The sequence below is a fragment of the Gloeophyllum trabeum genome (genome assembly GCF_000344685.1).
Source record: "Gloeophyllum trabeum ATCC 11539 unplaced genomic scaffold GLOTRscaffold_00019, whole genome shotgun sequence".
Taxonomy (NCBI): Eukaryota; Fungi; Basidiomycota; class Agaricomycetes; order Gloeophyllales; family Gloeophyllaceae; genus Gloeophyllum; species Gloeophyllum trabeum.
The window spans coordinates 1-25587 of NW_006920428.1; the positions used below are offsets into that span (position 1 = coordinate 1).

General features: G+C 53.2%; 7 protein-coding genes across 7 annotated transcripts; 4 read left to right on the forward strand and 3 right to left on the reverse strand.

Annotated features, from left to right (window-relative positions):
* The first annotated feature begins 478 nt into the window (after window positions 1–478).
* On the forward strand, window positions 479–2541 carry GLOTRDRAFT_82071 (vanillyl-alcohol oxidase). Its single transcript, XM_007872654.1, has 3 exons — window positions 479–829; window positions 888–1274; window positions 1330–2541. The coding sequence occupies exons 1-3, from the start codon at window positions 537–539 to the stop codon at window positions 2477–2479; spliced, it is 1830 nt and encodes a 609-aa protein (XP_007870845.1). The 5' UTR covers window positions 479–536; the 3' UTR covers window positions 2480–2541.
* Window positions 2542–3091: 550 nt separating this feature from the next.
* Window positions 3092–7251, forward strand: GLOTRDRAFT_66664 (DNA repair protein; the record flags this gene model as incomplete). The annotated part of the gene is made up of 9 exons (XM_007872655.1): window positions 3092–3523; window positions 3583–3680; window positions 3744–3959; window positions 4113–4787; window positions 4846–4905; window positions 4965–5173; window positions 5227–5564; window positions 5619–5777; window positions 5831–7251. 9 exons carry the CDS (start codon window positions 3092–3094, stop codon window positions 7148–7150), a joined length of 3507 nt encoding a protein of 1168 aa, XP_007870846.1. The 3' UTR covers window positions 7151–7251.
* Window positions 7252–7506: 255 nt separating this feature from the next.
* Window positions 7507–8980, reverse strand: GLOTRDRAFT_66667 (S-adenosyl-L-methionine-dependent methyltransferase). The gene is made up of 4 exons (XM_007872656.1): window positions 8733–8980; window positions 8484–8674; window positions 7736–8412; window positions 7507–7551 (listed from the first exon to the last, which is right to left on the reverse strand). The coding sequence occupies exons 1-3, from the start codon at window positions 8947–8949 to the stop codon at window positions 8116–8118; spliced, it is 705 nt and encodes a 234-aa protein (XP_007870847.1). The 5' UTR covers window positions 8950–8980; the 3' UTR covers window positions 7507–7551; window positions 7736–8115.
* A 2921-nt stretch (window positions 8981–11901) lies between these two features.
* GLOTRDRAFT_96845 (uncharacterized protein) lies at window positions 11902–16037 on the reverse strand (the record flags this gene model as incomplete). The annotated part of the gene is made up of 3 exons (XM_007872657.1): window positions 11902–12696; window positions 12746–15888; window positions 15971–16037. 3 exons carry the CDS (start codon window positions 16035–16037, stop codon window positions 11902–11904), a joined length of 4005 nt encoding a protein of 1334 aa, XP_007870848.1.
* A 959-nt stretch (window positions 16038–16996) lies between these two features.
* On the forward strand, window positions 16997–19930 carry GLOTRDRAFT_82077 (growth factor receptor domain-containing protein; the record flags this gene model as incomplete). Its single annotated transcript, XM_007872658.1, has 4 exons — window positions 16997–17798; window positions 17849–18187; window positions 18242–18415; window positions 18471–19930. The coding sequence occupies 4 exons, from the start codon at window positions 16997–16999 to the stop codon at window positions 19742–19744; spliced, it is 2589 nt and encodes an 862-aa protein (XP_007870849.1). The 3' UTR covers window positions 19745–19930.
* Window positions 19931–20397: 467 nt separating this feature from the next.
* Window positions 20398–22066, forward strand: GLOTRDRAFT_118265 (protein serine/threonine phosphatase 2C; the record flags this gene model as incomplete). The annotated part of the gene is made up of 5 exons (XM_007872659.1): window positions 20398–20440; window positions 20501–20803; window positions 20853–21230; window positions 21314–21454; window positions 21511–22066. 5 exons carry the CDS (start codon window positions 20398–20400, stop codon window positions 21951–21953), a joined length of 1308 nt encoding a protein of 435 aa, XP_007870850.1. The 3' UTR covers window positions 21954–22066.
* Window positions 22067–24644: 2578 nt separating this feature from the next.
* GLOTRDRAFT_11759 (uncharacterized protein) lies at window positions 24645–25047 on the reverse strand (the record flags this gene model as incomplete). The annotated part of the gene is made up of 2 exons (XM_007872621.1): window positions 24645–24923; window positions 24976–25047. Coding segments are annotated over 2 exons (351 nt in total), but the record flags the coding sequence as incomplete, so codon positions are not given.
* Between the last annotated feature and the right edge of the window lie 540 nt (window positions 25048–25587).

Below are 25587 nucleotides of genomic sequence, written 5' to 3' on the forward strand. Positions count from 1 at the left end.
TAGTCGTCACAGTCGCCATTCTCGGCACCACATTCATTATCTGCATATACCGCCAAAATCGTCGCAACTCCCTTGAAGTCATTGGACAACGCAGACAAAGCCTGGGAGGAATCATCGAATTAGAAGTTGTCAGACGCGGGGGCACACAACACTAATCGCGAGGACGCGATCCTAGAGGAGGGGGTAATGTTACGATCAAAACATTCTTTCACAATCACACGTGTTTGACACACGTATGCAGGACCACAAAGACATTGCATTCGTGCACATCTCATTTCAATACCTTTCACGATCACTTATTATTTACGCATTGTTACCTTACCGATCACAGACTACCTCATATTAATAGTGGCTGTTTCCCGCATTTCATTACAAACGCATGTAAACCATTCTGTTAACACATGTACATATTTGTATATCTAGCAATATATAAGCCGCGATAGCAAAGGTCTCATACCTTAGCTTCGATCTGGCATTTCTTCTGTGTCAACTTTGCTCCGCCCTAGTGCGGGGGTGACACTAGTAGTGAAGGCGCAATGGCGACAACGATCGGTCTGCAGGACCTCCCCCCAACACCCCTCCTTTCCGAGAAACACTCCGGCATACCTGAGCGCTGGGCGGAGCAGTGCAAAGAGTCCAAGGCACGCCTTTACTCTCTGAAGACCCTCCCTGCATCCGTACCCCGCGAAGGAGAGCTGCCCGTCCTGCCACCAGGAATAGACCGGCCCACTTTCAACACAGCTATCGCGGAGCTGAAGGAGACGCTGGGAGAAGAGCATGTCGAGCTGAATGACAAGCCTCTCGTGGACGGATGGTACATGGAGCACCCGTGCGTACTCACCTAAGTTGCCGTCTCCGCAAACCTCTTAGGACCCAAACCGGTCCAGGAACACCCATGATACGTTCCACGTACTCGAGCAGTCAAAGCTCGTATCCTCCGCGCAGGTATACCCCGGCTCAGTAGAAGACATCCAAACCATCGTCCGCTGGGCTAATAAATACCTCATACCAATCTACCCCATATCCATCGGTCGCAACATGGGATATGGCGGAGCGGCGCCGCGCGTCCCCGGGTCCGTGACCATCGACCTCGGGAGACGCATGAACAAGGTGTTGAAGATCGATGGGAACAGCGCGAGCTGCATCGTCGAGCCCGGCGTGACCTACTTTGCGCTCTACGAGGAAGTCCAGAAAACGGGATTGCCCTTGTGGATCGACACGCCGGACGTGGGCGGCGGGAGTGTCTTGGGAAACTGTATAGATCGTGGGGTCGGGTTAGTACATATAAACTAAAGGAAACTATCCCATCTAACCAGGCGTGATTACTAGGTACACTCCCTACGGCGACCATTGGGCCAACCACTGCGGCCTGGAGGTGGTCCTCCCCTCGGGCGAAATTATGCGGACGGGCATGGGCGCCCTACCGGGCAAGAATGGCGCGGACAATCCCTCCTGGCAAGCCTTCCAGCACGCATACGGGCCCTCCGTCGACGGGATCTTTAGCCAGTCCAACTTCGGCATCGTCACCAAGATGGGGATGTGGCTCATGCCCGCGACGGGGCACCAGAGTTACATGATTACCTTCCCCGAGGAGGACGACTTTGAGCAGATCATCGAGATTATACGCCCGCTCGCGCTGAACCGCGTACTGGGAAATATACCGCAGCTGCGCAGCGTCATCCAAGAGCTCGCGATCACAGGGAGACCAAAGTCGGACTTCTACGACGGGAAGGATCCGATCCCGATGGAGGTGATCAAGGCACATGCAAAGAATATGCCGTGTGGGGAGTGCGCCTGGGTTTTCTACGGGACGGTTTACGGGCCAGAGGAGACGCGAAATTCGCAGCTAGACATCATCCGCCAGGAGTTCTCGAAGGTGCGGGGGTCCAAGTTCTTCTTGCCGGAAGACATGCCCGAAGATCACTACATCCACCCGCGCGCGAGGATCTGCTCCGGCGTGCCCGAGCTGCGCGAGCTCGACTGGCTGAATTGGAAGCCCAACTGCGCGCACCTCGCGTTCTCGCCGATCACGCCGACGCGAGGCCAGGACGCGCGCATCGTGCACGAGATCGTGACGCGGCTGCATAAGAAGTGGGGCTTCGACTCGCTGCCGACGTGGTGCGTCTCCGGGCGGGAGATGCACTACATCGCGGAGATCCTCATAGACCGCTCGGACCCAGACGAAAAGCGCAGAGCGATTTGCTGTATGCGCGAGATGATCACGGAGGCGGCGGCGGAAGGATATGGGGAGTACAGGACGCACTTGATTTTCCAGGACCAGATTTCGCGAACGTATGGATGGGGGAATCAAGCCCTGATGCGCTTTAATGAGACACTTAAGGATGCGTTGGATCCAAATGGTATCTTGGCCCCCGGCAGAGCAGGGATATGGCCCAAGAGTTACAGAGATAAGGGTTGGGAGATCTTACCCGAGGATGAACCGCGAACATCTGTCAAGACCAACGGCGTAATCCACTGAGCAACCATTCTCTTGTTTATGTGTAGATTTGTGGATCTTGTATACTAGTAGATTTATCGAAGGGCATACGGAGAGGTAGTACAAGCGGTCTAAATATGCCTGTCGCGTGGGCTTCATTTTCCTGGTATACCTACGAGAAGGGCAGTCAGGGACCAGAAAGATGCGGAAAGATTGAAATGGAGGGAATCAGTATTAAAAGGCAATATCAAGTTGTCCTCTGCTCCTTTGAAGGATCGGTACAGGTCTGAGATGTTTATCATCTGGAAGGAGGGAGAGAAAAGAGTTGGGTAGAAGCTGAGTATGCTACTGACCTTTATGCTACAGTACCCAATATCACAACACTTACTACCCAGAACTCAGGCCTTTTGAGCAATGCATTTTGCCGGTAGACAACTTACAAGCTGCGTACAGGAGGACCGTGCTGGCTCTGGCTGAGAGCACGATACAATTTTCAACTTATGAATACGGCCGCGGCGTTTGCCGGTCCTCTCCTCAGTGGACGCCACAATCTCAGTCTGCCATAACCTGGTCTTGACAGCTTTGTGACAGCTTGACGTTGTGGCCCTTGCAATAAGGAGTCCTAGGTTTCACTGAAGTGCGGATTTTTCTTGGATGGGAGAGCCTTTGCAACCATCTGGAAGCGCTTCTTCCGACTTATTTGGTTCAGAGGATTCCAGCTTCCTTGAAGCACTGCGAACCGTACCGCTGCCTGGAGACACCGTTGATACTGCTGTCAATGACGATGGACGATCAGACTATAACCGTGTTGTACCCGCGGGGACAACTCTGAAGAGAGCACACTCAGAAGACCCCGACTCACATGACGAATCATCGCAAAGCGCAGGTACGAAGGGGAATGACTCTGGCTCGAAGGATTACTTGAATTCGGATACCTACGGTGCCTCTAGGTTTGGCGATTTCGGGGAGTATATGAGGAGGAAGCGGGCGAAGCTGCAGATACAGAATGGTGAGATAGATGCTGAGGGGGATGGCGAGGGCGGGGCGAGTGCGAAGAGCAGGATATTCCGTGGGTTGGCTATCTATGTGCGCTACTGTCTCTCGCCATTGCGGTTCATTCCATAGAGCTCACTGGCTGAACTCAGATCAATGGCTGGACGGAGCCATCCGTGCAAGACCTACGAAAGCTCATTGTCGAGCACGGCGGAGTATTCCACGCGTACCTCGATAGGAAAACCCTTGTGTGCGTCCTCCACCTCCTCTGACATTCGACCCTATCCCTGCTAACTTATCCTTGCGCATTCAGTACGCATATAATCACGTGTTCTCTCACCCCAGCTAAGATCAAAGAATTCAAGCATATGAAAGTCGTCAGGCCAGAATGGCTAGTGGAGAGCGCGAAGGCGGGGACATTGCTCACATGGCAGCAGTTTATCTTCAGGCCTGGGGAGCGGTTAGAGAGCTCTCAGGGCCACAAATCGGCGCAGACGTCTCTGCTCTCCGGATTCACCAGGACCGCACAGTCAATCCTCGATCAGCGAGCTGCGAAACCTCCCGCTGGTTCCTCCATCCTAGCCTCAGCGCGGAACTCAGCAGCCGGTCCGTCGAAACCATCAGCCCACCCTTCTACCTCGGCTTCCGGAGAGGATGCTGAAGCCGGTCCATCCACTCCCAGCCCCCCGCATACTCCTCCCCAATCACCCTCCAAGCCCACTGCCGCGCCCTCGCCCAGCAAGTGCTCCCCGCGCGCGCACTACTCCACCGATCCCGCGACCCTCACCGAGGCACGCACTATACCGGGCTACTCCGCCTTCAAGTCGAACGCCCACGCGCAGCGCGCCATGGCCGACCCCGCGTGGCGCGCGGCGCACACGGCGGTCGCGCCCGACTTCATTGAGGGGTTCTACAAGAACTCGCGGTTGCACCATTTGAGCACGTGGAAGGCGGAGCTAAGGGGGCTTGTGCAGGAGGCGCAGGAGAGGGCGGAGAGGGGGTTCTTGGAAGGGTTGGACGGTGAAGATGGGGAACAGGAGAGCATGGGGACTGAGACAGGGAGGGCAGGGGAGACGGACGCGTATAGCATGCAGGGCGCGGCGCTGGTCCTGCGGTCGCCGTCGTCCAAGGCGAAGGGGAAAGCGAAGGCTGTTGATGCACCTGACGAGAGGGTGATCATGCATTGCGATTTCGACGCGTTTTTCGTGTCGGCGGGCTTGGTCGATCGCCCACACTTGCGCGGGAAGCCGGTGGTAGTTTGCCATTCACAGGGGAACCAGGGAGGGCTGTCGAGCACTAGTGAGATTGCCAGCGCAAGTTATGAGGCGAGGAAGTTTGGGATAAAGGGGGGTATGAGGTACGTTCTCTAGTCTGGAAAGATGTCGGAGAGAGGACTAACGTGTTTGGTTCTGCAGTTTACAGCAGGCTCGCAAGCTTTGTCCAGAGGTCGTAACTATCCCGTATGAGTTCGAGAAGTATGATTTTTTGTTCTCTTTCCATGTCGTTCAAGTCCCAGCTTATTCATACCTCCCAGATATAAGAAGTACTCGTTACAATTCTACACCATCCTAATGTCGCATGCAGATGATCTCCAAGCTGTATCTGTTGACGAAGCCTTAATCGATGTGACAAGCACAGTCGCAAATATGAAATCCTCCCCACAAGGCTCAATATCCGAGGACCCCGCCAAGGACCTAGCAGAACTCATCCGGTCGCAGGTGCGCAAGGCTACCGGTTGCGAAGGTACGTCCATCGCTGACTCCCAGTACCGACACTCAACTCAAGTATCGCATTAGTAAGCATCGGCATCTCGCACAACATCCTCCTTGCTCGCCTCGCAACACGCCGCGCCAAGCCCGCTAGCTCCTACCACCTCCTCGCAGACGACGTCTCTTCCTTCCTTGCGCCACTGGAGATCGACGACCTGCACGGGTTCGGGTACAAGCATCATCAGAAGGCGCAGGAAAAGCTCGGCACGACCATCCTCGGCGAGCTCGCGAAGAAGAGCAAGGGCGTGCTCTGCGAGGCGCTGGGGAAGGGCACGGGCGAGACGCTGTATAAGGCGCTTAGGGGCGTGGATGAGAAGAAGCTGGAGAGCGATAAGCCGAGGAAGTCGGTTTCGTGTGAGATTAATGTAAGTCCACGACGATTGCTTGCGCATGAACGGGAGGCTGAGATTGTGCAATAGTACGGGATTAGATTCCAGAATAATGAGGAAGCGGAGAAGTTTATGTATCAATTGGCGGAGGAAGTTGGCAGGCGGTTGGATAAGATCGATATGCGAGGACGATCTATGACCGTCAAGATTATGAAGCGCGACCCCAAAGCTCCGGTAGAGCCACCCAAGGTACATACGATAGTGGTGTGCTTCCCAACTGTATCTTGCTCACTCCTCTGTAGTTTATGGGCCACGGTGTCTGCGAATTGTTCAACAAGCAATGTACTCTCGTGGCTCCGGGCGGTCGAGCGACGAGCGATCCTCAGATCATAGGGGAGCATGCGTGGAGAGCCCTGAAGTCGTTCAATTTCGATCCGAAGGAGCTACGGGGTATCGGTATTCAAATTCAGAAACTGGAGAAGAGTTCAGCGGCTGTCGGGCCTGCGCCGGGGCAGGCGAAGCTGCAATTCCAGAATACAAGGAATCAAGCGAAGACCGCGAAGCCTCCAAGACCTGATGGTCTTCTCGTTATCGACGAAGATGTTCCTCCCGGCCCCGACGCCCAACCAGAGGTGGTGTCTGCTACGACCGGCCCTGTCGCGCAGGAAGAACGCAAGGAGCAAAGTGATATACCCATGGTCGACCTGCCTTCGTTTTCACAAGTGGATAAATCCGTTTTTGATGCGCTGCCGGAGGATGTCCGTCAGGAATTGGAGCAAGAGTACAAGCGCCGTTCGGCTTCTCCTGCGCCCTTCTTGCTCCAGCAGAAGCGGGCCTCGCGAGCCCTGTCAGCCGGACCCTGTAGAAAACCAGCTTCCAGGCTCACCGTCAAGGGCGCCAAACCGCTCAACGTGAAGCGCATCACAAAACAGCTTGCACCCCGAAACAGAGCGGTCCTGTCCCCGTCCAAGAACAAGCTCTTCGTGAAGACGAGGCCGTCGTCCGTGAAGGTGTCCGACGCGGAACTGAAGAAGCTAGGCTTGGACCCGGAGGTATTCGCGCTGCTCCCTCCGGACCTGCAGCGCGAGCAGCTCGCGGGGGCACGGGCGGCGCAGACCGTCGGGAAGCTCTCGCTCAAGGCGCCGCTGAAGCCCAAGCGCATCCGGCGCTCGCCCTCGTTCAAGTGGGTGAAGCCGCCGCTGCCCAAGGCGCGCTATCGGCCCGTGCCCGTGCTGAAGCAGCAGGGCAAGGCACCAGGCGAGAAGCTGCTCTTCACCGAGACTGATGACCTGCAGAACGTGATCGCGATGTGGGTGGAGGGGTTCCGCGAGTCCCCCCCGCACGCGCGGGACGTGGATTACTTTCGGAAGTTCTTGGTGAGCTGTGTGGGGACGGATACGGGTCTGGAGAGGGCGTTGGATGTGGCAAGGTGGTGGCTCGTGCTGCTGAGGAGGTATTTTGGTGTCTGGGAGCATGCGGGGGACACGGCTGAGCCGGACCCGGAGGGCCGCGTTACGTCGGAGATGGTGGGGAAGGCGTGGTGGAAGGTGTTCAGGGATGTCAAGGCGGAGATGAACGCGGTCGCCAGGAAGAAGTATGGTGGGTGCTTGTCGTTGAAATGATGGATGTAACGAGTATAATGGCGAAACGCAACGACTTTACCCGCGTTTACAGGATGCGTAGCTACGGTAACACCATTCGGATGCACACCCCTTGCAAGGGTATCTGTCTAGACATCCGACTCTCAGCACCATACTACTATTCGTAAGTACTTAGATGCGTTTTTGCTGCTTTCAGTCCGTGAGCAGGCTCGAGGTTCGAATGATGCTTGTGGCAGCGGCAAATGCCGAAGACTCCTTTGGTCGCTGGCGCAGAATTTTGTTCTCATTCCCTATCATCATGCACGGCCGCGACAGTTCCCCTGCTGCAACGTCTTATGCGTCGGTGACTATGCATATACAAGCTAGGTCGGAGTCAGCGCGTTTTCTTTTGCAGGGTCGCAGCACGCCAGACAAACTTACAGGTTCGTGGCATTCTCAGTCTGCCCTTCCTTTCTTTCTCCTCGTCTTTCGGATGATAAATATCTCAGACCTGTACCGATCCCCGTAGGGGAAAAGCGGACGACTTACATTGCCTTTTTAATCTGATTTTCTGCATACTTTCGTTGCCTGTCTGAATTCGTCAGTCTGACCTGCATGATCTCGCAGGAATACCTCTGCCTTTCTGAGGAAGCCCAGACGATGGGTCAGTGTAATCTGGGGCGCGTTGGGGGTAGGGATGTTGGAAGGTTTGTCAGGCTGTGGGGTTGTAGTGGTGCCGTATGCTTCATCCGACGGTGAGTGTACATATGCGTTGTATGTGGGTAAGACTTTTGCTTCGCTGCTGGATCACCGGCTCTCGTCACTCGGGATATGTCTGTGCGGGTGGGCTGTCCGATGCTAGGTCTTACGTTTACGAGGACATCCACCCCTGGAGTATGGTCAATTCATGCAGTTGAATTGTCATGTTGGCATGACATGGTAGTCCGTAACCGAAGAAAAGTAATAATAATGATCAACCAACAACACCTCGATTCCCCGTCTCCCACCTACGCCGCTTGCTTCGTCCCCACCGCGAGGAACGCGCTCATCTCCTTCCCGTGCATCGTGAACGTCGCCGCGTGCTCGTGCTCAAAACCCACAATCCCGTGCTTCGCGAACACATCCTTCAGCTCGCCGGTGTCGATCCCGTGGTGGTGCGCGACGTGTTTGTACTGCTCCGGGATGAGCGCGTCGTCGCCGCGGTAGAGGTCCGCGACCATCAGGCGCCCGCCGGGCCGCACGAAGTGCGCGAGCACGCGTGTGGTGTCGTCGATCGAGTCGAAGTGGTGGTACGCCATCGAGCACTGTGGTCATCAGCATGCATGTCAGACTCAGATAGGTGGAAGGACGTGAGGGGGGGGGGGGCAGGACGCACCACTACGACGTCGAATTTGGCGCCGCCGAGCTCGTTGTCGTCCCCCTTGAGCTCGGCGCGGACGGCTTTCATCTCTTCGGGCGGGATGCCCTGGTTCGAGACGCGGAGGTTGTACTGGTCCACCATGCCCTGGCTGATATCCACGCCGACGATGGACTTTGTGTGCGGCGCCAGATTTCTCGAGATCAAGCCTGACGTTCGTTCCGCGCGTGAATATCTGGCTTTCGAGTATAATGTATCAGTACACACCTGTCCCGCAAGCGTAGTCCAACACCGTCGTTCTCTCCTCATCGAACGGGTACTTCTTCAGGATCTTCTCGGATATGCGGGACGCAAGCTCGACCGCGCCGGGGACGTCGTCGTACTTGGCCGCGTGCTCGTCGAAGTACTTTTTGTTGGACTCAGCAAAGTTGCCGTGGCCATGTTCGTGATGCTCGTGGTGGTGTGCAGCCGGGGCGTCAGACATCGTGCTTGCTGGTTCTCGGACGGCGAGGAAGGTGAGGGTCGAGAGCAAGAAGAACAGGAATAATTTGGGCTGTCTGAGCGCTGCATTTATAACGCTCCTGACCATCCCGCAATTCGGAATACAGGGGCACAGATGACATCCTGACTAGACTTTTGGCTAGGCCTTGACGAAGACAAGGTGGACTGTGGTTGGCGAATGCTGACGCGGGCGTTGCAGTGCGCAGTTGGATGCGGGGACCGCATCAGTCGCGGCGGGGCCGCCTTATGTGCATTGTGTCATTTACATTATACTATCTGGACTGTGGCTTGACTGTGGCATTGTACTAGTCACTGGCCGGGCTTCGACTGGAATAATCCTGTCATGAGAAGTGCAATGCACTACGCAATATACTGCTACTTATTATGATCGACATATCGAACGACCCAAGGAAAATGTGCAACAGATACCGGCAGCCCTGAGTTCACGCGAGTCACGAATAGCGTAGAGTGTGGCTTCTCTACAGATCGCAGGGTAACTAGCCAGATTCTTGGGCAGTGCAAGCTGATGCTGCGCCAAGGGTAATCGGCCTGCGGACTCCCTTTGAAACACTCAGAGTTGGAACCCACTTAATGTCTCTTCATGGTACATCGAGGCAGGCGTTCAACATTAGTTTTCGACTCCCTGAAGCCAGCCGGGTGTGATATCGATGTGGCTCGGCATGGGGTTGGCAGGGCAGGGCGTCGCGGGACATCGACGAAGCCAAGCTGGCATGACGATCCCCGACCCCTCGAGATGAAATCGTCTTGAATTATGCATTGAGCAAGAGCATCCAAGTATTTCAACCGCATCCTTTCACCTCGAAATGATCGTTTGCAGGCTTGGTCTCGAGGAACCTGGCATGGCTAGCAAAGTCCGTCATACGATCCGATCACTGTGGACCCCAGAGAGGGGTAAATTCACCATGTTTGTAACCCAGAAACTGAGTCACTTTCACCAGGTCAAATGGTGATTTTCACCGGTAGGTGGTACTTTTCACCAAGTACGTGGGTAGATTGCAACGGGTGAAAATCCACCTTTATATGGCCGGTTTCACCATGTCAGTATCGTGTAGTTGTGCGAGTGAAATTCACCCTTGAGGTGAATCCTCATTGAACCTATTTCACCATAATTCCTGGTGATTCCAACCCATCATCATATTATCATATAATTCACATATTCATAACAAATTAATAGTCATAATATTGCACTACTACTACATATGTATTACAGGGATTACACTGTGTACTTGAACTACCTTACAGCCATTTCAATGGATGCCACAATCGGCACGCAGCCAACGACCTACAGCGTTACAGCCGATGGCACTATCCCGCACGGCAGGATGACCTGCCATACGCTGAACACTTACCTCGTCATCATCGCCAGCAGCCCCGCCACGGGGATGCACCCACCACGCCGCTGAACTCAGTTGAAGGAGGATATGTACATTAGCATTATGGTGCCGTACACGGATACATTCGAGCTCACCTAGCTACCTATGCGGTCTCCGTCTGCCTCGAGACTACTGGCCTTCATCGCACCGCACCTAGGATGACATCAGCTACGCCAAGAGTATGTAAGTTCACAGGTCATACCTGCTTGGACACCTAGAACAGGTTAATGGGGATTTACCAACCTGGTTGTCCACACTAGTTATTTGGCCCAGATTCCTCGTATCAGATATATTCCCCTACTATTCTGTAGCGCATAGTCAGTAGCAACTTCATGCTGGACCATGATGAAATGTAGCATACCTTCTTGACTCGACGTCTGCAACCCCGAACTCTACGCCCTGAGACCAAACCGAGCGCGCCAGAGCACCTAGCGCACCGTCAGGTTGTCGTCGTCGGTCGTATCCTGCGTAGGAGGTGTATGGCCGCGAGCCCAAGACATATAGAGAGGAGAACTCGAAGAGTGGAAGGGTCAGTGGTGGTGGTCACAGTTGAAGTCGGACTTAGCGACGTGCGCGTCATAAGTGGCGCTGGCGGTTCAGCGGTTTCTCACGATACCACCACTACGCAAATCACAGAGAGCACTCGTACGTGTACTGTCGACGTTGAGGACCATCTCACTTCAAATACCGTATAAGCAGTATTTACACAGTTCAATGTATTACATGTCAAAGATATAAATTAAATGCAATTTATGCATATGAGGGAATAACAATGGCCTTTGTTTCGCATGGTGATTTTCACCAATTTCTTGGGTACTGTCAAGCCCGCATTTTATGCCCGTGTAAATTCACCCGCTTTCTGGGTGAAATGGAATAGGTAAATTTCAACCGTGCAATCACCAGTACCCACTTGTCACCCACTTTTTGGGTGATTCACGAATTTCACCCGGTTACATGGTGAAATTACCCGTCCTTGGGGCTCACAGTGGATGTTAGCAAAGGGATAGTATCCCAATACAATCGGCGCGTCTCCGAACCTGCAGATGACTCCGGGCAAGTTGAAAGCCGCCCGCACCGAGCTGAAGGAAGGATGATCTTGGCGGAGCCAGGTTCGAAGAGTAAACGTGACGGCCCTGCCCATCCATCATCGCTTACCACCGACCTATCTGCCTCGCAATCATTGTTGCCGTCACCTGCACCATTGAAACGCTACGAGCATACGAGGTATCCTGGACCTTCTTACGAGGTTCTGGCTATGGTGTCGGCGGCTCCAGTGTCAGTACTGGAGAAGAGGAGGCGAAGCAAGAAACCAAGTCTTGCAAGGGCTTGTTCTGAATCGGTAAGTACGGTTCTTGTGCTTGTATATTTCTGGTACTGTATCTGATTCATGATACGGTGCTCGCTCAAGAGCTCCCTGCACAGACCGCTTTGTACCCCTTTTGCCGTACCAACGCCGTGGATGTCCTGCGGCTATTTCGTCTTTGTACATTTAGAGCAGACATCAAGAGCAACACCAGTGAGTGCTCGTATTTTAGTTACGACTACATTCCCATATGGATGAACGGTACCCATCGACTCATGGCAACACCAGAGTTTCGTAGGTTGACGACTGCGCGGTGCAGGCCTTCCGCTGTCTTGGACGGATCCGGCATACCGTCCGCGTCGCAGCAATAATCATACACGTCTCTGGCAACCCTCGGCCCGTCAGCGTCACTGATAGACCAAAGCGTAGCTATGGCGCTCTTGAAGCCTGCGAAAAGCATCCCGCCGGCCAGGTGCAAGGCCTCGTCAGTAAGCTTCCGATCGCCTAGGGCTGTCTGACAAGCTGATAGGAATGCGAAAGATGCTTTCGGCAGGTCTAGACGCAACAGCTCCGAGAGCTGCAACCTGCCCCCGTCTGCCATTATAAGGCCGCTTTTGAGCGGGTCCGTGTCGTCCTGCACTCCATGACAGGCAAAGTGTGCCCAGTAACATTGAGGCAATATATCGATAAGAGGCTGGTTGGATACTTCGGCGCCTGTAAGGTCCACTCTGAATTCCCCGTTCGTCACGTTCCGAATGACGGTGACTTCTGATCTGGTATAGGGCAGAGAAAGCTCGGGCTTTCCTGCTATGTCCGGAACGGAGACGACGAGGATCTTTGAATTTTCCCGCGCGCCGCTTGTCTGGAAATCGTCCTGCGCTTTGCAGAGTGAATGTAAAGTGGGAATATAGGATGAAATGTAGTGCGGGATGGCCTCCCTCTTCATCTCGCCATGGAGCGCCGCTGCGTGGAAGGGAAGGCTGCTGAATGCCCCGGTAGGACACCACCAGATACGTCTGTGTTCTCTCTCTATCTGCAGTACACATTGAGTTAGAAACATGACTAGTGAGGAAGGATCATACCTTCAGAGACTCTAGTTGATTGAAGACTGGTTGGACCACCGCCGAGAACAGCTCTTCAAGAAGCTCGCCGAATGTCTTATTCACTGCGTGTCTCCGTATATGGCGGTTGGAATCACTGTTGATGTCCCGACTACGGAAGGCACCCGTCCATTCTCCTAGATTGACTCTTAGCTTTGCTACCTTCTGCTGCGAGACGGACTCCAGAGGAACCACGTGGACACTGGTAGCGTTGGGTAGAATTATCAGTGCGTCACATCTGAATTGGCTGCAATTTAATATGACCGCTACGCCTTTCTTCGCGCATTGTTTCAGGGAGGAGAATGGTTGGGGCCCCAAGAAGTGCTCCAGGCCTGGTCTCTTCCGGACCGACGCGACCAACATCTCCCATCTCTCTGCCAGCTGCATCCTCATTGAGGATGTATTGCGGCGGTGCGGCTGCTGCCCTGGCTTGTCGGCAAGCTCTTCATTTTGATCATCAAAATCTTCAGTCGGATGGGTCTGCAATTGATTCGACACGGCACGGAGCTCTCTCGCGAGATCCGGTTGGATATCTTCAATCATGTCCAGGTCGGTCCGGAGATTGAGGAGTTGAGAGATCAGAATCGATCTTCCCTGCTCAAGCAATTCAACGGCCCTCTCTGGAGCACCCGCTGTTACATAGCACGCGGCGGCATCAAGTGCAAGCTCGGACGCGTACGAGAGGGCATGTTGTCTGTCAGAGAAATTCACGCCGAGCCAGATAACTTGAGGTAGAAGGTCAAAGGCTTTGCTGTAAGCTTCCTGCGCATTCGGTATTCGATTGACCTTATGTGCAAGCTTGGCCCCTTCCACCGCACTCCGGAATCTACTAAATGCTGTACTCTGGTAGGAATCGGATCCTTTTGCAAAGCGCTCGAGTGCTAGGTCCAGGTGAGCCACATTCATCTGTGAATCATAGGAAGATTGATAAATGGATGCGAGATCATATTCCCACTGAGCACAGTCTGGGGGATGCAGTGCCACACCTTCCAATGCCAGAGAGGCATGGCAAATTGCCTTGTCCAATAGATCCTGGTCACCAAGATGGTCATACTTGTTGTGATAAGCTGTAGCCATTGAATTATGCCATGCAAATGAGTCCCGATGGCCCTCTGGTGTATGTTCCAAAGCCCTTTGGTAGTATGAAATGGCTGTGTCCAGATCGTTCAAATCATGGCTGTGCTTATACCGTTCTTGATAGGCAAATCCAAGATTATTCTCAAAATTGCACAGCTCTGAATGTTCTTTGGGGGTCCTGTCGACTGCCTTCTGCTTGTAGAAGATTGCGAGTTCCAGGTCTTCAGGGTTCTTGAGCCTATCATATCTTTCACCATATGCGATCCCAAGACTATTCTCCATTGCTGGGAGGTCTACATGGTTGTTGGGCAGCAGCTCCACAGCTCTCTTGTGACAAGCAACTGCCTCTTCTAGATCATGCAGCTGGCCAAGCCTATCATATCTGTGCTGGTATGAAATACCAAGGCCATTGACCCAAAGAGGCATGTCAGGATCATCAGTTGAAGTGTTAGCAATGGCTTGCTGAGTGATCTGCAAAGCTATATTGATATCTTCCAGAATACCAGTCCTTTCATATAGATATTGCAAGGTGATTCCATAGTCATATTGATATCTTGCCAAGTTTGTATCTCCTTGTTGGATGACATCCATCACTTTTTTGCTGTGTTCTGCTGCAAGCTGCAGATACTGGACATCTCCTTCTCTCCCATACTTATGCCTATAGGCTGCAGTAATCATGGACACACAGGAGTACAATTCAGGACCTTCCAGGGGTGAGTCAGTGATAACTTGTTGGTTTAACTCCAGGGCTTTCTCAATATCCTTGGGATCACCCCATCTTTGATATTTTGCCAGATATGCCTGAGCAAGGCTAGCTTGAGGTTTGGAAAATATGGGCTGCTTTGCATTGGCTTTGTCCAGGCCTTCTTTTAGATGCAGAAATGTGGCATCCAGATCATCCAAGTCTCCCAGCCTATCAAATCGCAGCTGAGAGCAAGCAGCTAAGTTGTATTTCCAGCTAGGATAATCAGGATCATCACATGGTGTGTTGTCTACTGCCTCCTTGTGATGGTTAGTACTTGACTGTAGGTCTTGGATATTCCCAGTTTTGTGATAGCTACTGGCATATACACCCCCAAGGCAAGAGTGCCAATGAGGCATATGATCTTCAGGTATGTTGTCCATTGCTACATGAAGAATCTTCAATGAATTTGCTAGATCTTCAGCCCTGCCAAACCTTTCATAGACTTGGGCATAAGCCAGGCCAGCATTCTCAGCAATTGTAGGCAGTTCATCATTGTCTTTTGGAACTTCATCAAAAGCTTTCTGGTAACATTCAACAGCACTGTTGAGATCTTTGATATCTCCAGACTCCTTGTACCTCGCCATGTAGGCATCGGCAAGGTCCGTATCAGCTTCATATAGTGGCAGATCCAAAGAATCATCCAACAACTCTTCCCTTGCACATCGGGCATACTCGATGGCCATATCTATATCCCGAAGATTGCGTCGCGCGCCATAAGATCTCCTGCAAGCGATTGCGAGGAAGTGCAACCAGAGAGGATGGTCGGGATGATCGCCTGGACACCTCTCGACCGCATCCTGATGACAGCGCAAGCCAGCCTCCAAATCCTCGGTGTCCTGGACCGCATCGTATCGCATAAAATGCGCCTGCCCGAGACTATTATACCACTCGGAAATGTTGTCGTAGTCAGGAGGCGCGTGCCGGATGGCCTTCTGGTAGCACGCAAGCACCCGCTCGAGGTCGTCGCGATCGCGCGTCCGCTCGTGGCGCAGCTGGCGAGCGGTCCCGAGGTGGTACACCCACCGCGCAAAGTCGGGGTGGTCCTCGGGCGTGTTTTCCAGCGCGCGCTGGTGGTACTCCAGCGTCTTGTCGATGTCCGCCACGTCGCCGCCTCGCCGGAATCGCATGCGGTACGCGAGGGCGAGGTCTTTCTGGAAGAGCCTGAGGTTGTTGCGGTCGTGCGGCAGCACCCTTGCGAGGCCGGAGGAGAGGTGGCTGATCGCCAGCTCGAGGTCGTCGGGGTTCCCGTTGAGGGCGTAGCGATCGAGCAAGTCGAAGCCGGGGTTATCAATGTCAGGGGGTTCTGGTGGGATGTTGCAATTCATCATCATGTCAGATGCATGCCGAACGTCTGGGGCCGGGAGCTAGCTGCATGCACTACGTACCTTCTGCATCCCGTTCGTACGATTCCCCGCGGTCGCTGGGCGAAGACCGTCCGCTAGGGTTTATCATTGCAGCGAAAGCAAGTTAAAGTAGCGATCCGAAGCGCAGAACGGATCCGTCAGGTTGTTCTACACTGCACAGACGATGACAATAAGCAGAACAGTGGTAGAGGCAGGTATCAGCAATCGATGTCGTTCAGAAACTTCAGATTACTGCGCGTTCGGCGCAGTTGAGTCAATGACCGAACACGGAAATGTCCGTCTGTGACTCTGTGTTCACTCGACTTCAAACAGCCGCAGCAAAATTTGTTCTGCGTCGTTTCGATGATCTGTTGTCCCTGCAGCCCTGGCCCACGACGTGTGCAAACCAGATATAGGAGGTACCCTAGGTCGACTGTAGAACGCAAGTGTGGCCGATGTCACGGATCCCGCGACGCGCATGAGAGTACGCGTGTGATGCGTCACGCTCACGCCGTGATTCGCGTTCTCGACATCAGAAGTCCACAATTCGAAAAGAACTCAAGAACTCATCGTCTTTAGTTTTAATGTATTTCTCTCCCCTGAATCAGAAATTGAAGAATTAAAGCAGGGCTTATTGGGCTTATTTTCAAGCGCGTCGAGTCCCGCATGATGGGGCGTGACGTTGCGGTAAGTATAGGTCACGTGACTTAAGCGGCATTATCACGCTTTCCCCGCGCGCCCATTGTCTTTTGTTCTCTTTCGGTACGTACAAGCGGCATTGTCTATTTGTCGGCGGCCTTATTCTTCGAGCACAAAAAGAAACCATAGCGACTATGCACCGACAAGCCTTTTTGGGAGCGGCGGAGGGACACGCAGTCTCTCGTTCTTCCCTTCCACCAACACAGAGCTCGCTATGCTTTCGAGCCTTCTCATTCCTATCTTTCTCGGCGCGTCGGTCGCCGCACAATCTTCTGCAACTGTCGTATGCGTTGCTGGTCAATGCCTGGAAGGCTTTGCTAACATTACGAGTGCGTTTCTCTTTTTCATAATCGATGATTTGACCCTGACATGTGTGTAGTCGGGACGAAATTGTCCGCGTCAGGCCTCGAGACCAGCCTCCTTCTGCTACCTGGAGAGTACACATCCACAACAAATCCACAACTACTCCATAATGTTTTGACTTCATCATCCGCATCACTCTCCCCCTCACCGGGATTCAACTCATCATCTGTGTCGCTCCCCTTGAACGTTGCGCTCGAGCCTGGCCTGGCCATCTACTCCGAGTCACTATACTCCGGCCAGGCAGGATTCTCCAGCCTACCAACAACCCCTGTAGGCAACAGCTCATCAGGCACGCCGCTCTCCGCCAGTTCACTCGCACTCTCTTCGAACGTCTGGGCCGCCGTATCCTCCGGGTCCTCAAATAACCGCATAATCCTCTGGGACTCCGTCCCTGACGTCTCACAGCTCCCCTCGGGTACAGCCGGCTCCCTCTCGCTCCTCGACATTGAATCCGCCTCGTGCTCGCCCCCATGCTCCGGCTCGGGCGTCTGCTCTGCTTCGGGGACGTGCACCTGCCCATCAGGCTTCACTGGCTCTTCATGCGAGTCGTGCGCGTCTGGGTTCTTCGGCCCGACGTGCCAAGCGTGCCCGGCTGACTGCGCGAAGTGCGACGACGGGATCTCGGGGACGGGACGGTGCCTTACTATTTCGGTGGCCAACCCACCATCGAGCTGTAACTGTCTGAACGGGCAGTGTGGCAACAATGGGCAGTGTACGTGTAATCCCGGGTGGACGACGGCCGATAACGGGACTGCGTGTGCGAAATGCGCGCCTGGGTTCTTTTTGGATTCGAACGGGGATTGCTCTGGTAAGTACAATGATATGTCAGTGATTCTGACCGTTGCTGATGGTCTGTAGTCTGCGAACTGGGCTGCACCTCCTGCGCGGATGGTAACGGCGATTGCCTGACGTGCGCGTCCGGATTCACGATAGATGCGAATGACCGCACCAAGTGCATCGCGCCTCAATCCACCACTTCCACCGGGACCACCTGCCCTGATGGGAGCTTCAGCAATGGAACGGTGTGTACACCCTGTTCGACCGAGTGTCAGACCTGCAAGGGTCCTACGTCGAACGATTGTATCATTTGTGGCAATGGCCGATATGCCCTCAATGGGACCTGTGTGCCGGCGGACGGGAATGGTGTATGTGAGGGCTCCAGCCTCATTGCCAACAACGACAAACATGAGTGTGATAGTACGTATGCTCCCTCGCTGGGCACAGTTCTGAGGCGCTGACATTTCTGCTCAGGCTGTCCTGCGAAATGCACTTCGTGCAAGATTCCGAATTTCAACGTAGCATCGACGGTGAATCAGTTGCAGTGCACCGGGTGCTTGCCTGGGTCTGTCTTGTCGAATGGCAAGTGCGTGGATAGCTGTCCGTCCGGGACGTTCCTCTCCCCCACCGATAATTTGACGTGTACTGGTGAGTTGTGCATTATCAAGCCAACTCGTTCGAAATTAATCCAATTTACGTGCAGCTTGCGACTCTTCCTGCAGTACTTGCGCTGGCTCCGCGACGTTCTGTTTGACATGCGCGAACAACCAACTAGCCTCCTCGGGCAAATGCATTGCCTCATGCCCGTCAAACACCTTTAGCTCGTCCGGGCAATGTATTCCTTGTCACCCAGACTGCGCGACCTGCTCTGGCGCCTCGTTCAACCAGTGCTCGAGCTGCTCGTCCTCGCGCCCCGTGCTGACCAACGGCCGGTGCCTGCCGACGTGCAGCAAGTCTCAGTACTTCGATACCACGTCTAGCACCTGTCAGTCCTGCGATAGTAGCTGCTCGAGCTGTAGCGGGACCGGGCCGAGCAGTTGCTTAGCGTGCTCAAGCTCAAGCCAGGTCCTCCGGGGCGGGACATGTGTCTCCGCGAACTGCAACGGTACCTCCAGCGTCATCTCGGGGTTGGGCGTGTGTCTCTCCGAGCTCGTCTTCGTCCCGCAGGCGTCGGGTACCAGCGCCGCGCCGCCTCTGCCGTCTATCACCGGTATCGACCAACCGACAATAGTGAAGAGCACTTCGCGCCCGCTGCAGTGGTGGGAGATCCTGCTCATGGCGCTCGGGTGCGCGTTCATCTTCGTGTTGTTCTTGATGTGCTGGCGCCGCCAGATGCGCAAGCGCCGCGCCAAGAAGACGGTCCAGTTCGCGACCGCCAAGGGGATGGAGGGCAAGACGAGCTGGCGCTGGAAGTTCATCCGGTTTGGGGAGCGGCTGTTCGGGCACCGCGCGAGCCGCAGAGGGCCGGTTGCGCTCCCTGGCGAGGAGAGCGAGCAGATCAGGCTGACGAAGATGCGAGACGCGGAGGAGGCAAGGCATGACCGCGACCTGGAGAAGCTCATCGGCGCGTACGAGTACCCGCGCTCGAGCCGCGTCCCGTCGGAGCCGGAGGCGCAGAGACACCTTCGCCCCGATCGCGACTCGTGGCTGCACGACGACCGGTCCTCGCATCGGCTGTCGTCGAACTCGCTGTACTCTGAGGTGACGGGCGTGCCGCGGAGGGGGCCGGAGCCGCGCCAGCCGGTGAAGACGCAGAACCTGCAGTCGCGCTTCTCGGATACAACGGGCGGCGGGTCCTCGATGTATAGCGGGCAGTCGCATTCGCGGGAGCTGACGCCACCGGTACCGCAGCATACCGAGGCGGAGCGGTATGCGCTGCAGAAGGGCGACGCGAGCCTGAGTGGGGCGCAGGGGGTGTACTGGATGGCCCCCACGAATACGGGGTCGTCGGCGTCGAAGAATCCTTTCCGGAAATGAGTGTTGTGGACTCGTTCGTACTTCGGCTTGTTGTGGACAATACTTCGGATTATCATACCATATAGCATAGATCATTTCTTTCTCGCTCTCTTTCACGACTTTCGCTGCTGTTTATCTTCATGATTTTTATACCATACATTTCGGCACACTATTGTATACTTACGCTCCTCGATGTAGCGATACCGCATATATACCGTCTCGATGTTATGTACCAGGAATCAATGTGGGTGAATGTGGATCATCTTTCCGCTTGAGACTGTCGGCAAGGCATATGACCTCGGGATCAGACGGACGAATCCTAGCAGAGCGATACACCCCAGACGCGTGCACCCGAGCGCGTCCTCCCACCCTGCTCGCCGTCTTCCCAGCACCCTCGAAGTATCGTCCGGATGAACTAAATGTGCAGCACGGCGGCAAGAGCCTTGATGACGAGTATATAACTCGGATCTACGACAGAGCGTACGCGCAACGTGTCGCATCTGCTGATGCACTGCGGTCTTGTTCTCAGGCGTAACGCCCGTTTCCCCATACGCGACGGCGTTCAATATATCGGCTCTTGAACTCTGCCTCGGACGCGCAGGACTCCCTATGCTGACGCGGTGCTCCTGCCGAGCGTTTAACTACTGCTTCGTCGTGACTTGATATCGTGCAGAATGGCCTTGATCATCTCCACAGCGGAGAAGAAGCTGCAGACGTGTCTACCGAAGCTGCTTGGACAGTCTCTGGATCTTGCGGACTCTCTGGATCTTCTGCAAGCGATAAAGGAGAGGGAGAAGGAGTCGGACAATCTCGCTTATCACTATGATATCCCTGGCTCGCGGTGTGGGCCTGAAGATGGCCCGTGGCCGCGCAAGTATGAGCGGTTGACGGAGGCGCAGATTGACAAGGAGCTGGCGCTGCTCGCGAAGCCTCAGACGCGGTCGTTCGACGAGGAACGTGGATGGAAAGTGGACAGCCTGAATTTCCAGCCTTGTCCCTCGTACAGCACTCAGGACAGGTATGTCGTGCAGGAGCTGGACATATGCGGACAGAAATGGACCTTGACCGGCGTATTCGATGGTAAGTACGCGTCATTCATAAAGGTATACCCATGTTCACGGCATGCCAGGACACCTTGGCGTTGCTACCGTCGAGCATACCCGTCATCACCTGCCTATCATCATCCGCGACTTCCTCAGAGACGCTGCCAAGTCCAAAGGCCCAAGCTCCTTAACTCCTGAGGCCGTATCAGAGATCCTCTCGCGGTCCATTCGCTCATTCGACGACGCAATCGCGGGGGACGTCCTGGACCTGTTCCCCGGCGGCCTGGAGTCGTTATCAGACATCCCCGACGCCGAGATACGCAAGATTATCAACGACCATTACCACGGCGCGTCGAATTACAACAAGGCGCGGTTGTGTATGTACGGGACTACCGCGCTCGTGGCGTTGGTCGACCCCGCTCACGAGAACCTCTGGGTTGCAAACCTGGGCGACTGTCAGGCAGGTGTGTGGTTTCGCTGGTCGATGGTTGGACACCGTCTGCTGACGCGATCCGCATGTTAGTTCTAGTAGCAAAGAGTGCCTCAGGGACTTGGGAAACGGAACTGTTGACGGAGGTCCACAACGGGGATAACGAGAAGGAAGTCGCGCGCGTCCGCCGCGAACACCCCGGCGAGCCCGAGTGCGTCGTCGACGGCAGAGTACTCGGCGCGATAGCGCCGTTCAGATGTAAGTCTTGGCTTTGCAACTTCACTATCCAGACTCGCGGGCTTACGGGAGATTAGGTATCGGCGACACGCCGTTCAAGCAGCCGCCCGAGTTCACGCGGCGCATCCTGTACAACCTCGCGCCGGGCTTCCACGACACTTCGCCCTGGGAGGAGTTCCTCGTGCGCAATCGCACGCCGCCGTACATCTCGTCGGAAGCCGATGTCGTCCACCGCAAGCTCAAGCTAGGATCTCCGTCACGTTCCTCTCGTGACCACGTATACTTGGTCCTGTGCTCGGATGGACTGACAGACCTCTGCGATGGCCATGTGGCGGAGCATGTCGCGGATGTCTGGAGACGGGAGTTCACGAGTGGAGGACCAGGTAATGATAATTTGGCACTGCGGCTGCTGAGGGCTGCCATCGGTGATAACGATACGCGGAAGGTCTCGAAGGTGCTCACGCTTGATATGGACTCCCCTTGGATTGACGATACTTCAATCATTGTGCAGTCGCTGTGAATATTGGACCCTGCTTTCTTGTTGCTATTGAAGTTGGTATGCTAGCTTACTGTCCGTTCATAATTATCTGTACTGCAGGGCTATGCTATGGGTGTCAGTGTCAAGTGTACCAGTATACCTTGTACTTGTATGTTCCTATAATTTTCATTCAATTCACATCAGGCCCAAGAAGATGTATTTGATAGGTCACTTCAAAGTTAACTATGTCATATTTTACACTCAATGGTGACAAGAGGTGGTTGAAAACATAATTTGTGAAACTCACTTTGAAATCCTTTTGACCCCCATATGCAAGACATAGAGGTGCCCCTCTCTTCCTGGTAAAACAGGTTTGATAGGGGCTAACACTTCAAGAAGCATAATGTGTCACCTGGATCACTTGGTGATGTGGCCATTGGTATTATCTGCAAAGTTGAGGAACTGTAACTTGAATTAAAACTGTTCTTTACAATGTTTACATGGGCTGATTGCTCAGAGATGCACAAGAGTACTTCTACACCAATTCACTGTAATAAAAGTAGGCTGAAGACAAAATTCAAGAGTGTGCACTTGGATGTGTGTAAGAACCCCAGACACAAGGCAGACATCTGCCTTGCAGCAATCCATATCCCCAATTCAGATCTTTACAAAGATTGCCAATTCTGAAGAGAAGAGCTCAGGAAATACCCCCAACTTGTCCCAAATGGCATCATAGGAAGGCTGCTCTTCTGGATGTGCTTTGAGATCTCCCTCCCATGCAACACAGAATTTCATCCATTGCTCTCTTGTAGCCTCAGTCGGACTTAGTGAATCCAGGAATGCTGCAACGGCAGACAATATTCCATAGCTGATAAAGGTCTGTAACAACAGGTGACTTGTGACTGTTGTGTCTTGTAGAAGCTCTGCAATCATCCTGCATGTTCTATCCTTCAACCCATATTGCTTGAGCATCAAATTGATGAGCTGCATCAGTTCTGATGTGAGTTGCCCAGCTTTGACTGTCAGGTTTGGCCACACTGCATCAAGCACAGCAAAGAGGACTTTTGTCAGAGTATGTTGTTGCCACTCTGTCAGATTTGCATTACTGGTCCAGGACTTCAACAGCACAGTTAGCTGCTCAAGAGCATCCAGTGAGAGAGATGTCATGGGTGCATCAGCTAGATAGCCCCACATGCCCTGGAAGTCTGTGAGTGGCACTTTCATCAGGATGGGATCAAGACTTGGAAGATCCATATTCAGTTGAGTTTCACAGAGCAGTGCTGTAGCGATAGAGAAAATTTCACATATCTCACAACCATGTTCTGAGTGGGCTGAGTGATTTAGCTCCCAAATCTCATTGACAAGATTTACTATCCACTTGAGGCTGCTGAGCCTCATGTCATTGTAAGGAGTCTTGGATGCCCCTGTTTCGTTATCCTTTAGGAATGCTCTTCTCTCTTGGGGTGACTGATGACTCATCATAGTGATACATAGAACTGCCTTGTGTTCCACATCCTTGCTTAGCTTATGGTGTATGCCATGGTCCAGGACCTTCAACAGTTGCAGGATGATATCCTGATCATTGATGGCACCAGTACTTCCATGTCTTTTCAATGATTTGTTTGACAAAGCATGGGCTAAGCTCCTAAGAATGAGAGACAGTGTCTTGACTGCTAGACCATTTGGGTGCATGTTATGATAGGAGAGCATCTTGACCAGATCATTCATAGGACATTTTGTATCAATTTCACCCAGGTCACACAGATCATTGTCTGGGTGAAGATAGTAATAGTAAGCTTCCGTGGACACAAGTAGGGCAATGCCATAGATAGCTTCTTGAAGTATGTGACCATCACCAACCTCCACCATGTACCTCACATCTCTGCAGAACTGCAGCCAGTCTCCATACAGCCAGGAATATGGTCTTTGTGCCAGTGATGAAGATATTGGTAGTGTACCATACAGGTACAGAGGGTGACTCCAAATTGATATCAGTATCTCCATGAAGACAGAGACTTTATTGAGTGGACCAAGGTGGTAAGGTGCTGTGTGCACCTCCCAGTGATGCCCTTGAGGCACATGTGACCTGTCAACAAGGATCTTCATAATGTCACATTCTTGCATCTTGAACATTATCACAGCACTGTCTGAGGACTCCCCAGACAAAGGGAAGCAGGAAAGTGATGACAAAGCAAGATCAGTCACTTCATTGTTGCTGGACATTTGTGTAAGCCATAGTACAATGTCAAGCTTCAAAAACATGGATGTTTTCTCAATGTCTAGCTGTTCAGAAGGCATCTTTGGGACTAGCTTCAACTTTGCTTGAGCTTCTTTTCTTGAGCTTGAGGAGATAAAATCCTGAGGATGTGATACAATCCTCGTAATCACATGCCACATCTTGATCATACATGTGTATGCCTGGAATGTCAGCCCTGTGACAGCACTCTTATAAGGGCATCCAGGGAACATGAGTGGCAGTATAATTGTGGCAGCATAGCATGATAAAAGCATAGTTGTCAGGATCAGCACTTCATAGGCTATGATCTTGTTGATCTGCCACAATTGAACTACTAGTCCAGCCAGAAACAAGGCAACTGCAGCATAGAGCAGTAGAGGCAGGACAGATGTGATGCCTGGGACATGCCACTTCACTAGAGCATTGTATCTATACTGCCTTCGCAGTGCATGATGATCAACAGCTCCACTATCCAGATTGGCTCTGTAGGCTTGAAGCCATTGTTTAACCAGGATTGCTACCATAGCTGATCCTAAGCAGCAGGTTAAGCTTGCAAACCATAGAGCATTGACTGTAAGTGCAGATACACTTGGCATAAAGTTCTCTTGGGTGGATGAGCAATGGCCTCCATTAGCCACTGCATCATTTGATGTGCCATTTGCAAGTGCCAGCTTGATATCCTGAAGTAGGTGAACCATAGCATCCTGTGGATCAGGTTGGAGGGTGGGATAGAATTGTATAATAAAAGCTGTTGATATGGCAGAGAATAGTGCAGACTAGCATGATCATAAGACTACAGAAACTCTCCAGTGTTATTTAGAGGCTTACAAAAACCAGAATAACATCCATATTTTGATTGATATGCATAGCATTTTCCTTGTCATACACTGCTGCCTCCTGAGTATAGGCACTGTAAAGCTTTTGATTCAGATCAACAGCTTAACCACTAGTTAGATTTCACATCATAATGCAGGTAACAGGAGGCATACTGGATGATGGAGGTGGCATATCTTGACCCTGTTTCACAGCCTGTTGTGCTTCTGGAGCATAGTCCTTCATTGGCCCATGATATCCTAATTGAGCATTTGCAGCTTGAGGGAAAATTGGTTCAGCTCGAAATCTGGCAAAGCGCCTAGCTCTTTCCTGGATATACTTTGTATCATGGCTGTCAATGCCAGCAGGAAGAGCCTGAGGAGATGTTGCTCCTTCAGCCTCACTATCAATGTGGCTGGCATTGGGATGTGTTTCGGTAGGCCCAGGTATTGCTTGACCTTGGACAGCACTTCCGCCAGTTACAGCTTCCTTTCCACCATCCAGATCAGATTTGTTGCCAGATTTGGTTCCCGGTGATCGAGATGGCACCAGACCACCAAGCTGGACGCTCGCAGGTATCCCCTCAAGTCCAAGATTACTGTCAGACAAGGGTGCCGGTCGAACACG